The sequence below is a fragment of the Accipiter gentilis genome, chromosome 24 (assembly GCF_929443795.1).
Source record: "Accipiter gentilis chromosome 24, bAccGen1.1, whole genome shotgun sequence".
In the NCBI taxonomy this organism is placed as follows: Eukaryota; Metazoa; Chordata; class Aves; order Accipitriformes; family Accipitridae; genus Astur; species Astur gentilis.
Window position 1 is genome coordinate 8,941,724 of NC_064903.1, and position 13,283 is coordinate 8,955,006.

Here is a 13,283-nt window from a genome sequence, read left to right on the forward strand (position 1 = left end):
TGTTCTCTTTAAACTGCAGGCAGGGAGTTGCTAATGAGTTAAGTTTCCAAGTAACTCTCTTCTGTGCAATAATCTGATCAGCTGATAGGACTAATGCTTACAGCTTTGTCTTCAGTCTGATCAGACCCGCCTTATACCTGCTACTTCAGGGCTTAACCAAACGCCTTAAAAGTGAGAATAAAGTCCTGGCATGACATCTGTCAAAGGTGATGGGCAGCAGCAGGAACAGGATCCGAGTGGCTCAGATGCAAGTACGTACTTCAGCCTTGTTCTTAGAGCTGTGTTGCAAAGGAGACCATTGGTATTTGCAGTGCTTCTTGTGGGAGCTACCTGAACTCTGAAAGAAGAGTTGTTCCAGAGTTCTCTCCTACAGACAGCAATAGCATGAGCATCTCACTTTAGCTGGGCTCAGAGCACGTGAATTGTCTCTGGATCACCGGTTAAATAGTTGAAGAAGTGACGGACTTCTCTGCCATCGCAGATGACCTGCCCTACTGAGCTGCTCTGCCGTCCTGGAGATTTTCAGGCACCTTGAGCGAGATTCTTCTGAAATAAGCTGATGAAGCTAGAAGTCGGACACAGGTGTTCAAATCCAGGCCAGTTTCAGGCTTCTGTAACATTTTAGGACTGGCTTCTTTAAAATGTTAACATGCAGGAGCATCGTTCTTGGCAGGCAGAGAGACTAGCCAGGGTTATTGACAGCAATATTCCTGAAGTTGAATGTTGGGTTCAAATATTGGCCAGAGCTGAATGCCGGGTTCTCTCTAGTAATCACAGAACCTAACTCAGTCTGGTTTGTTCTGAAACCCTGTTGTCTAAGTGTTACCTTGTGGATGATGGTCAGCTGGCTATATCCTTACTGAGACTAGAGATCTAACAGCGAGCTGGACTGTATTTGTGCCTCTTCTAAGCTGTGTCTGCCTCAACTCCTGGACTAGACCTCCTTTAAGTGCTTTGGTTTAGCCTGTTTGCGTGTTCCGGGGTTATGCCACACCTGGAAGTGGCGTGAGGATACAATAAGGGAATAGTTGGAAGAGTGGTATTGGAAGTTGTCATCCGCCTGGGAGATGTAGCATTGCCACTCCTGGATGTCGTACGGAGTTGCCTCTGTAGTACCTTCCATGCGGGATGGCCTAGAGCTCTGTAACTTGATGCTGTCCTCTTGCTGACATCTGTGGACAGAGATGCACACTGTCTCCTGCTGATGAATTCCCTCTTTCATTCCCTGCCATCTACCCCAGTGTGAGAACCCTGTTTAATGCTAAACAAACCTGGGCAGGAAAAAACTGTGTGCCCTAGAAGCTGGTCTGCAAAAGACGCTGTTTATCAAATCACATGAAAACTTTTCTTCCTTTGAAGGTATTTAACAGAGCAGTCGTGGAAGTCCAGCTCTATTCTGAGCTATCAGGATTTCAACAAGCATCAAATGTTGTTAATGCCTCCATGGTAGATGGTACTGGGAAAATCCAGTCTGCTTGGCTAGCACCTTCACCTGTCTTGGGCTCTGTGTGCACAAGGAGTTTACTGTAGATTGAAAAATAGCATTGATGAATGACATGCCAGTTCCACATGATTTCAGCTGAACTGAAATCAAGAAGCCTTAAAAAGTGCTTTATAGAGTATAAGAATAGAAGAAAGCTTTTCTGCTCTCAGGGGGTAAAAAATGTACTATTTTGTAAAACTGAAACTCAAGACGATCCAGAGTTGCTTTCAATTGTTTTTATACTATGGCATCTAAAAACTGACCTCACAATGATTAGATAAGCAAAGAATAACACAAAAGTTCTTGTTAGTGAAGGTGAACTACTAAAAGGTGGTGATGTAGTGTTCCCTGTTAGCCAGCTGACTGGATTTTCAGTGTATATCCAAAGTTTGAGACTCTTAACTGCTTTGGTGCCATGAAATACTAAATATTAGTCAAACAACTGATCAGCTTGCATGCTGCATGGGCAGCTTTCCTGTCATCATTCAGCCCTTTGGAAACTCGGATTGCCTGGACTTCAATCTGTTACTTGGTGGAGTAAAGGAGTGTGTTTTGTCTCTTTTATTGCACAGGCGTTGAAGGGTTATACATTGTTTTGGGAGGTGTCTTTAGGAAGCAGTCAAGTGTGTTGATAGTTAAGTATTACAAGTTTTCCCTTTTTCAGAAGTGAACTGCTGTTCTGAATGCATCTCTTAACCCAGTGTTACTGCTCTTCAAAGTGTCTGTCTGCTTTTTTGACCTTCCCTGTGGGATTATATTGCTATTGTGTGAGCAGTCTTTTAAAGTGCCAATCTACCACTTGAACCAAAACGAACACTTTTGAATTGCTCTACAGAGTGCTATGATAAGCTAATTGTGGTATGTCATAATGATGCTCTGCAGCTTGCCTCTTGTATGTTCAGGTTCCTCAATATTTCTCTTGCTCTTGTGGACCGAGCCACTGTCCCAGGAGAGCTCTTGCCCTGGACTGACAAGGGCAATGAAGCTTGAGTCCGACCTGCTTGCTAAGGGGTAGAACAGAAAGAGGGGACGCCATTTGCTAGATGTTTTGTCTCTTCTGCAAAGGCTTCTTGAAAACATGAGCCTGGCTAGATATGTGTTTTATTCGTGCATGGGACTAGTAGGAACCCCAGCTTGAATTGAATGGCTTCCTAGTATTACCATATTGGCAATATGTTTTTACTTTTATTTTAGCTTGGGAAAAATTGTCAGACTTCAGTGCTTTCTGAAGCAATCTCTTGTTTTATAGACAGTCAGGCCACTGAGTGCCTTTAAACTTTGCTGTTTGCCAGTACAGCTTCTGTACTTCTTGGTATGACTGCTTGCTGCTTCTGGTGAAGGCACTTTTTCTGGGTGTCTTGATCACATATAACTCAGGTTTTAAACATGTTCTCCTCTGCAGACTTTTCTTGAAGGCAGCAGCTGTCTCTCACTCAGCTTCAGCAGGAACTGCATACAAGTCAGTAATGAAAAACTGTGCAGAGTGTTTCTTTAAAAAGTTGAGTGACTATTGAGAAGAACCAGTCATATTTTCTTGCGGTCCAAGCAAAAATGTAAGTTTAGTAGCACATCTGTCCTAATTGTGAGTAAAAATAAAGTCGCTTTTTCCTGATGAGCTAGCCAGCTAAACTGTTTACAACCTGCTAGTTCTTATCTGAACATGTATTTTCTTTTGCGTTTGAAATTCAAGTCCCCACCTCTGTGATCTCTTACTGCATCGTGAGGTCTGTGAGCAAGAAGGTGGAAAAACAAGGCAAGTGTGGCAGGTGGCTTGCTACCTTTCTAGTCAGCAGAGCAACTGGCAAATTCAGTTCCTCAATATATTAACCTTTTGTAACATGACTGGCCATTCTGCATTATTATCTGTGGCCTGGTTTCTAATTTAAGCTCAACTCTTCACTTCCAATGATTTCATAAAGATTAGATGTTGCAGCTGAGAAATGACCTAATTAATGGCTTTGGAGGAGGCGAGTTGCTCAACTTTCCACAACTCAAAACTGGCTTCATGGCAGTAGCTACCTGTGGGGAAGAACTTACTTAGCTTATAGGAAGGAGAAAAGCAGGAATTCCTGCCCTCCTTTAGGGCTTGCCGGTCTGCAGTGCCATGACTGTGCTCGTGGGGTGCCAGGAAGGCGCCCTTATGCAGAAAGGGTTGGAGATAAAATCAGCAGCATTGGATTAGGGAAGACTGAGGACTAAGCAATAGCAAACCTAGTTTTTCCCAGTTGAGTACCTCTCTACTTCAACATGCCAGAGCTTGGATAGGAGCTGGCACCTGACCTGTTTTGTGTATCTTCTTGTTTTTTGTTTTTTTTTTTTTTTTTTTTCCCCTGCCTCAACTTAGCTTTTTTTTCTAGAGTTGCTGGATTGGGGCTTTTAGACTTTTAATGTCATTAACATTTAATGTTTGCTTGAAAAACTTGACTTCACGAAATGCTTTGACATTCCAAGCTCGAGTATCCTGGATCTCCTGGTAGGCTATTCAATAAAAAGCTTCTTCTTGCAATGTTCCTCCATCCCCCTGGAGGGGTGTTTTGCTGTACTTACCAAAATCAATGTTAAAGGTGACTTTGCCATTGGTGCATTTCTCGAAGAGCAATTAAACTTGTGCCCAGGCAAAACTTAAAATATTGTTTCAGTAAATTATTAACAATACAGCTAGTTGGGTCCTGTCTAATAAGCTTGGCCTGGCATTAGATATGCAGATTAGATACTGTATGAGGGAGTACATTCCTAAAGTTTAGTGTTCAGTTAATAACAAGTAGCGATGACAGATAGTTCTGGCCGCATGTGAGAAGTACTAATATTGCTACATTCCTGCTCTGCTGATGTTACCATGTTTGCTGCCCCCACTTTTGGGGGCCTCAGAGTTTACTGAGATGAGTAGGTGGCTGCTTCTCTGTGGCTTCAGTCTGAAACATTGACAAGGGGAACATCATTTTGAGGTTAACGTTAAGTGACATACAGAAACATATATTGATGTCTTCAGCAGAAGAACTTTGCAAGCTTCAAAGAAACCTTGACTAGTTCTTGTTCCTAAAAAATATACCTGAAAACTTGTTTGCATCCTTCACCTTTGGATTGCGTGTATCTCTTCCTTGATAGTTGTTCATAGCTGTCAACTATTCAACTCCTAAAAGTGTGCCCACGGATGCTATACCGTAGGACCCCAAAACAACACCAATATACACATAGGTCATTTTGCACCAAAACTGTTTGAGAGGGTCCCAGCGGACCGTATAAATCAACTTGTTCGCCAGTAACTGCTTGAGCACAGGGAATCTCGTGCAGATGTGAATTACCAACCCTCGCCAAGTTTGTTGGGTGTCAGCAGCAGCCCTCCACCCGCTTGTTCCTTCTGTACTTCTGCCACCAGCACTGCACTTCTATCCCAGAAAAGATTCTTGTAACTGAACTAAAAGGCATAAGGGGAAGTAATGTTGGAAAGCTGACAGTGCGCTGAGCAGCTGAATTAGGAGGAGGGGTTTTGGTTAGCTGCAAAACTGGAGTGGAGTGTGTCAGTAAGATAAGTGCTGTGTTGGGGTGGCACTGCCAGACCTGCCTGATATGCCTCTGTGTCCTGAGGCAATAAGTACACTGGGGAGGGACAGGACGCTCGTATTCTTTTGTGTTGGCGGCACAGCATCAACCTATGACCTTTAAACAGAGATGTTGGCTCCTGTGCTAATTAAATGCTTTGCAGTGACAGCTGGACAGCAACAGTTGCCAGGCAAGCTGGGCTTCTGCTGTCTGCTCATCTCTGCCCTGCTATCCTGACAGCAGCAAGGAAATTATTGCATGAAGGGGAATGCTTCCTCCTCTGCTTTCATTAAAGCTGCCCTGTAACCCACCAGGGGCTAGTCATTTGATTTGTTTCACACCTTCTGTCACAGGAAGGGGGAGAACTAGCTCTGAGCCTTTTTTTTTCTTTTTTTTTTCCTTCCTTTGTGCATGTTACTTTGAACCAATATTGAGATAAAACTGCATTCTTCCACTTGACCCGAGTGGTTGGTTCTAGGAGGCTCCCGAGCTGTTTGCATGCCCGGTAAAGCAGTCATGGCAGAGGACTAGTTCAGGGTGGCTTGGTGGTAGCTGAGCTGACTGGCAAAGAATCTCATCTTTCTTCAGGATGTGAGTTTGTGCCAGGGAGTTGTCATAAAGCGAGTAGTTAAAATTATTGATCGTTGGACTCAATGTTTGGTCTTCTGTACCAAGTCAATTTGAAGGCTTCTGCTTGTTTTGCCTAGGTTTGATCAAGGTATCTTCTCAAAGAAGAAACCCTTGAAATTCCTGTGCTTTGTGAGAAGGTTAGGTAAAAACAAAGCATATGCAAATGCCTTGGTGTGTCATCCAGAGTCAATAACCACATGAGTATGTCCTGAAACTCCATTTCATGTTGTCTCTAAATAGCACGGTCATGCTTACTTGGCTTGTTTGGATAATATCTGGGTTATAAAACTGGTGCCTGCTTGCAGTAGGCACCTTGGTAAGTGCTAGTAAACATGATTCAAGAGGAAAATAACTGTGTTTAACCTGGACTGCTTTCTATTACAGCGACAACTAAAGGCCAGGGCTAAGAAGGCCATTGAACAGTTACAGCTGCGCACCCTGAAGCAAGGGGACAAGGTATGACTGATCCCATGATCTCCCGAGTGTTCCAGCACACCCTTTGCTCAGAACCCAGAGAGTGGTCCTTGGTACTGGAGCAGGATGAAGAAGTCTCGCTGAGCCTGTAACTGTCTCCTGCAGAGATGGTTCATTTTTCAGACTAGGTCCTTTTCTGGGGTGCAAGACTTTTCAATTTGGACATTCTTATAAACCAGATTGTTTTAGCTGCTTGCTTGTAGTCTTGCTGAGGTGAGAGGTCCTAATTTGCCAGCATGGATGCTTAAAGGTAAACTAGTGTGTGTAATCAGCTTCCCTGCCTATTCTTTTTGTAACTAAAACTGGAGGTAGCAGTTTCTAAACCTCTACGGTAGTGTCTCAAATAAGCCAACAATGGCTTGCAGCTGGACTTCTAAACCACAGGACTGAATTTTCAATGCTTCTGTTGAAGTGCCAGCTTGACTATGAGTAATCCACACAATGTGTTTATGTAAGATTATATATGGGAGTTATTTTAGATTACTTTAGCTAGACCCCTTTGTCTGCAGCAAATCTGACTGTAGTTCAAAGGAAGCTTTCAAAGTCTCTTAACACTAAATTCATTTCACTGCTTTAGGAAACTGGTCCTGATGGAGATAGCTGTGTTGTGTGCATTGAGCTCTACAAACCGAATGAAGTAGTGCGTATTCTGACTTGCAAGTAAGTTGTCTTCCAAACTGCCCCTTAATCTAAAATCTGGAAGCATGCCTCTTACTGGTTGTTCCTTCTGCTCTGTTAACAAGGCTGATCAAACTTTAATCAAGCTGTTGCACAGCAAGAATTCTTGAATCTCTGTCAAACAGTGTTTTGAACAACAGGAACTGTACAAATACACACTTATAGTGTGCCCCGATGGCCTGTGTTCATAACTTCCCCTGTGAGTGGCTTGACAAGCATAACTTGGCCGACCACAGTGCCTCTCCAGGGGATGCCAGGGCTTTTAAAAGATTTCTTCCTTTGCTGCTGTATAAGAATGCTACCTCTAAATTGCAGATAACTGGCAAAACTGTGCCCATTTCTTGTCACTAGTTTACTGGTTACTAAGAGGGTCATGCTCTTACTAAACTTGTTAAACCATGCTAACTTTGGTAGTTTAGAAGAAAGTATTTCTATTCTTGCATGCATCATCTGAAATGGAGACCAAAATAGAGCTATAGCAGTTTATTTTTCTAGAATTCTCTACTGTTGTACCTCATGGCTGTGCTTCTGTGGAAGCCCAGTATTGTAGCACTGACTTTAATTTGATTGCTCTTAAGACGAGCAATGAAGCCTTTTCAGGGCTTAAGGAAACCTGTTTTATGGTACTTGCCCCTGAGCAGTGTTATTTGTCAAACACTATCAAATCTGAGCTAGGTTTACCTTTGCACCAGGTTACAGTTTTGCAAAAGCTTTCTCTGTTCCCAAGCAGTAGGACTTCTAAGTTGTTTAGGTATCACAAAATTGGCCTTTTAAGGTGTTACCACAAACTTCCTTGATCTAATGCTTAATGCTTTAGAAAAAACCAAAACTGAACAAGCTTTCAGGCACATGCATTAATGATTATCCAGTTGTCTTGTCAGGTTTATGGTTGTGGGTAGTCCTGTTTAGTGATGAAGTCCCATGAGTACAGAGCATTTAGACAGGCTCTAGATACTTTTGGCTGATAGGAGACCTGACTTCTCATTATTTCCTTATAAACCCTGCTAATCTTGATATGAACTTGCAAACAAAGCATGACTTACTGGGTCAAGAGGGGAGTAACTTCTTTTGAATATATTCTTTATACACAAAGTTGCTGCATTATGCTTTGCTCTGAGAATGCTTTTCCATACATTTTGTGATATTTCATTCCTCTTTGGCCCAAATGTAGCTCTAAGAGGCATTAGCTTAAGATGACTGCATTTGCTTGATAATCTTCACCAGTGGTGATCTCTGCCAGTATCAACCATCTTAACTTCTCTCTCACATGAGTTATAAACTGATATTTACTGCAAGGAGGTACTTGATGTCAGTGGTTGACCTCAACAGTGAGACTCTACTTGTTTAAAGCATTTAACTATAACCATGAAGGAAACAAGCAATTGAATGCTCCTGTGAGTCACATCAGTGATATCTAAGTATCTGGGGTGTGTGTATTTGCAGAAGGCATTCTCGTCCAGATAGTCAAACTGAAGGCATTTATAGTAGCCGGGGTACACAAGACCAGTGTTAAGTCTGAGTACTTAAAATAGTCATGCATCAAGGAAGTTTCAGGTTGTACTTTAAACATTGCGTTGGTGCAGCTGGAAGGAGGTGCTGGTTATGTGGGCTGAACTGGAGAATCCTGGTATTATACTGGGGCATACAATACTGAGCACTGGATGTGGTGACCTCTGCACTTGTGTCATAACAGAGTTCTGATTAATACTGAGCAGTGCCTGTCTGCCATGCTATTTCTATTCAAGCTGAGGGAACAGGCAGATTACAGGATTTCAAGTCATCCTCCTAAATCTGCGGCCTAATTCAGACCCATTGTGGAATTGAGTGTTTTCATAGAAGCACACATTTGCATCTGTAATGGCTGAACTATATTTACTTTGAGTACACAGCCTGCCAAATACTCCCTTGGAATATACAGTGACTGCATAGACAAAGTAAATGTGTGGGACTATAGTCTATCTTGAGGACAAAACTCAGCGAGATGATTTTTCTATATAGTTTTAATAGAAGCAAGTGCTATTTAGTCATCTGCATCTGCATGACAGAAGTTAACCTTAAAGCTAAGGCTGAGATGTCAATATTTGTATTAGTTAAATTATCAGTTGGGAACATATTGTACACAGACTTAAAAAAAAAAGCTTAAGACTGACGTAGCAAAGATGATAATGTTGAATTCTAGCAAGTTGTATAGTAATACTAATAAGCATAAACCAGCTACAGGTTGAGAGATCAACTACCCGTAAATTTCGGCTGAAACTTGTGGCAAAATAAGGTAGTCCGTTCTAGACTGAATAAATTCTCGGTGTTTCTAAATGGGCCTTCATAGCTGCCACAACAGTTTTTCTGGTGTGAAACCTAACTTGTTGGTTACCTTCTTCCACCAGCCATCTCTTCCACAAGAACTGTATTGACCCCTGGCTTCTGGAACACAGGACATGCCCAATGTGCAAATGTGACATACTCAAAGTTTTGGGTGTTGAGGTAAGCCAGTAGTTTTTCTTAGTGACAGATGCCATTATCCGTATTATGCTAGTGTAGTAACCACACATTGAGCTATTTCGTGGTGCTTCTAGAGTGTAAGTGACAAGCACAGGCGTTGCCACGTCAGTGGTGAGATGCTACAGGACTAATTTCCGTGTCCAATTTAGCAAAGCCTGCGGCTGACCTGGTCTGAGTTGGTATCACCTAAAGCCTTGGGTAGAATGTCAACCAAAACTGGTTGTAATGCATGACTGAAGAATTGCTCTCAGCTCTTGTGCTTGCAGGTAAGGGTGTTTCTCAAAGCTTCAGGCTGACTTTGACAACTAATGCTGTCCCTGAAACCAGCCTCTATTCAGTTACTAAGTACCCGGAGTCCTTGAATAGTCAATGTGTGGCATGTATGGCTTTCCTGGAGCCACATGACTTCCTAGGATACATAAGGAATTTCTGATGTGTTCTGCAACTGCTCTTTGTGGCAAGAGCCAGGGGAAGATGCTGTTGCCAATGCCTGACACTGCCTGGAGCCGCTAAAATGTATGCCAGAGTTTGCCTGGGGGAGGGAGATCTGCACTGAGTGGAAGGAAGAATCTCTTTTCCTGGTACTGGGCAGTAAAAGGGAAGACCTTGCTGAAGCATGCAGAAGCTGCATCTGAACTTCCCACTCAGTTAGCCAGTAACTGGTTTTCACGTATGATGCTGGAGGTTAACAGCAGAGCTTTTTTCAGTTTTAAATTTATCTTTTTCAGGTAAAACTTCACTAGACTCCAGTCCTTGCAGGTATTGGTCTCCTGGAAAGATGCAGCCTCCTACAAAGTTGTAACTTAACCATTCTCTCTTTTTTCATGAAGGCGGATGTAGAAGAAGGGGGCGAGTCTGTGCAAGCCACGGTATCCAGTGGGACATCAAATGCCTCTACAGTTAATGAAGAGGATAATCATAGTGAAACAGCATCATCTGGATATGCTTCTGTACAAGGAGCAGATGAATCTATTCTGGAGGAACATGCACCATCAGAAAGTGCGTCTACTGTTTCATCTGTCTTGCTAGATCGCATTGCACTCTGTTGCTTATGCTGTGAATTTGGGGGGTTTGCCTTAACATCTCACAGTGCTCGAATACCTTGTTTTTCAGGGTAATCTTCATCTTCCTTTTTGTTTTAGTACTTGGCTTTGAGATTTAGTCTTTGTTTTCAAATGAAACACAACCTAAATGTGAATTAAAACCTGAAGTCTATGAAAAGAGTAGTTGAAAATTGGAGGCTTACTACTTAAAGGCCAAAGAGATTTTTCTGAAGAGATCCCTCATTTTGTTGTCTCTCTGGAGATTTCATTTGGATGAGTGAGTGTTGCTTTGCCACCTGATCTGTCCGCTTTAAGTAGTTAATTACTTCCAGAAAGCTTTTGAGGAGTCAGTCGTGCTCTAGCTTAGATGATGCAAAACGTAGATGACAAATACATCCATTGAATTTCAGATTTTGCCAAGGCTGAGTCATCCTTGCACACTTTCAGAGAATTTTAATTGGAAAAGACTATCAGCTTTTCCAAATACCTTGTCTTTTTGAACAAAAGCAAACTAATTGAAAATGTCTTCTTAGTGCTCAACTTTGCCAACAAATGCTCATTGTTGCTGTTGATTTTAAAAAATGGAAAGGTTCCAGGTAAACAAAAGTAACTATCCCTAGGACTGTGGAATGGCCTTGGGAAGAGGAGTAAGTGGGGGAGCTTTCACAGGCAAAAGGGATGCTCTGGCTGTGTCTGCTTAGATTTCTTGTGGGAAGCCTAGCTGATAGGAACGCACGGGATTTGCTGCCTGCGTTCTGTGGGACAGGTTGTTCCAGCGAGTGACGTGTGTACGGGAGTACCCCATCTAGGCACCCCAGTAGGGCAGAGGGCACTTCCTCTAAGATCAGCTAAACATCACAAATTGAAATTGCATCCCTACAAGCAGCTGAAGTGATGCTGAATTAGTTATATGGCTCAGGCCCTCGTGTATTCTCACTTTGAGTGGCAAGGGCACACACTAACATCAGCCTAACAAGGTTAGTCTGTAGGGAGGAGGCCTTCCTCTCTGGATCAGCCTGTCCCCCCCAGCTTATCCTGAACCTAGTCTCTAGAAGTTGCTCCTGATGCCTGTGTTCAGCAGCCCTGAAGTTGTATGAGAATCGCCAGTCTCCTTATAGTTGGATTTCATGGCCTCACGTGGCCTTCTGCCCCTTGAGCACGCAACCTGGGCTTGCTCAGCAGTAGTGAGAAGTGAACTCCAGAGCTGAGCAGACACCTCTGGAAATGACAAGCAGTGTCAAGAACGGGCTCACAAACTAACGAGGGGCGGCAGAAGAGTGGTAGTGGGAGCATGGCCTTGGATTTCCCACTCTGCAGGAAAAGTGCTGGGAAAAGACCACTACAGTGGGCTTGTGGAAATAAAGCCAGCGTGGTTTGCTTTAAGGCAGTAAAGCTTGCCTGTGACGTTTCTTAACTTGTCTTTTCTGGTTTTGTTCTGGACAGATGACGACTTGCATCTTGTAAACAATGAATCCCAGCCCTCTGCTGTGAATGTCCTTCCACACATTGACAACCCAAGCTTTGAGGCAGACGAAACACAAGTTCGTGAAGTCAGGTCCTAAGAACGAGCCCGGCAACACAGTGTAAGCCTTCTGCAAGAAGCTGCATACTGCCATCACGTGTATACCAAACATTGCAAGACTGTAGCAGAAAAATATTGCCTTGGCAATGCTGAGATCAAATAGACTTGTTGTTCAAATCATAATTGTATGGTTTGCCATTCTTAAAACTGCATCTCCCATGTGGAATTTAGTTTTAGCACTCTTCAGATAAAGCTGTCTTAAATATAAAGAAACCATCAGATTTTAACACTAAACCAAAAGTTCCATCTTCAGCAAAGCTTCTCTTCAGTGTTTGAGTCCTTTAAGGAGAAGATCCTTTGTTGTAGCTGTGTCTCTACTGGGAATTGTTTTAACTTGGGCTTTTTTTGTGGTTCATTGTTTTAATTCAAGTGGATTTTCATTGTATACAAATTGATTTTGATCTGGTCTAATGCTTATTTACCAGGCACAGTTTGGTTTAAAGCAACACTGTATTTAATATTTCCGTGCACTAATTTGATAGGAGACAGTATAAACCAATGCCTGTCAAACTGGATTTTGCCCACAGTGTCTTTGGTTCTCTAGTAAACCGACTGATTCGCTACCTCTCAACTCCAACCCGCCAACCACACATTCCTAAAGGGAAAAAAAAGAGAGCTGCAAGCTGACAGGCCAAATCTGACTTGCACAATACTGTAAAGGGAACAATTGCAGGAACTTTTCAAAGCTGTTAATATTAGACAGTCTGAAAGATCCTCTGTGATTTTTGGAGTAACGACCATCTCTAGCACCAGCAATATGGCAGAGTTCTGTCTTTGAGAGTCTGGGATGACTTCAGGGAGGCTGAACTGAAGATGAAAAGATAGATTCTTCCCAAAGGATCTGCTGTGTTTTGTTTGGAAAATGATCCAGCCTCTGAGAAATGCTGGACTGTTGCTGTGCATTGTCTTGCCTGTGTGCTAAAGCTGCAGGGAGAGCTGACGTCCTGTAAACAGAATAGATGATTGGAACAGTTGTCTGCCATCTGTGGGGAGTTGAACTGGGGTCGAAGAGAAACACTGGGCGCCTCAATAGTAAGTGTAAGGCCTTGCCCAGCGAAGGTAACTAAGGACATCTTACAGATGCACTTTATTTTTTTATCTCTGTATCTATGGCTTGTTTCTAATGTTAGCAGAACTTTGTCTTAAAGTCCACAATAAAGTACTCTTGAATCTGGAGGGGAAAAGCAATGCATTTTCTTAGCTGTAATGCAATTAAAATTGTTGTAAATATTTTGTGATTTGTATTGAATTTGAAAATGTAAATAAAACTATATTTTGATGACCCTGACTGACATTTAAATGTGGATTACCAGCTCTTACATGGAAACAGATGCTGAATTTGACCTGTCCCACA

At 42.6% G+C, this 13,283-nt stretch overlaps 1 protein-coding gene across 1 annotated transcript in view; it reads left to right on the top strand.

The window, feature by feature from the left end:
* Window positions 1–13,211, top strand: part of RNF128 (ring finger protein 128) — a 28,856-nt gene extending 15,645 nt beyond the window's left edge. The window contains exons 3-7 of the mRNA XM_049827884.1: window positions 6,038–6,109; window positions 6,705–6,787; window positions 9,190–9,286; window positions 10,135–10,303; window positions 11,791–13,211. Of these exons, the coding sequence (XP_049683841.1) occupies window positions 6,038–6,109; window positions 6,705–6,787; window positions 9,190–9,286; window positions 10,135–10,303; window positions 11,791–11,909 (540 nt within the window). The 3' untranslated portion in view covers window positions 11,910–13,211. The remainder of the gene's footprint in view (window positions 1–6,037; window positions 6,110–6,704; window positions 6,788–9,189; window positions 9,287–10,134; window positions 10,304–11,790) is intronic.
* The last annotated feature ends 72 nt before the right edge of the window (window positions 13,212–13,283 follow it).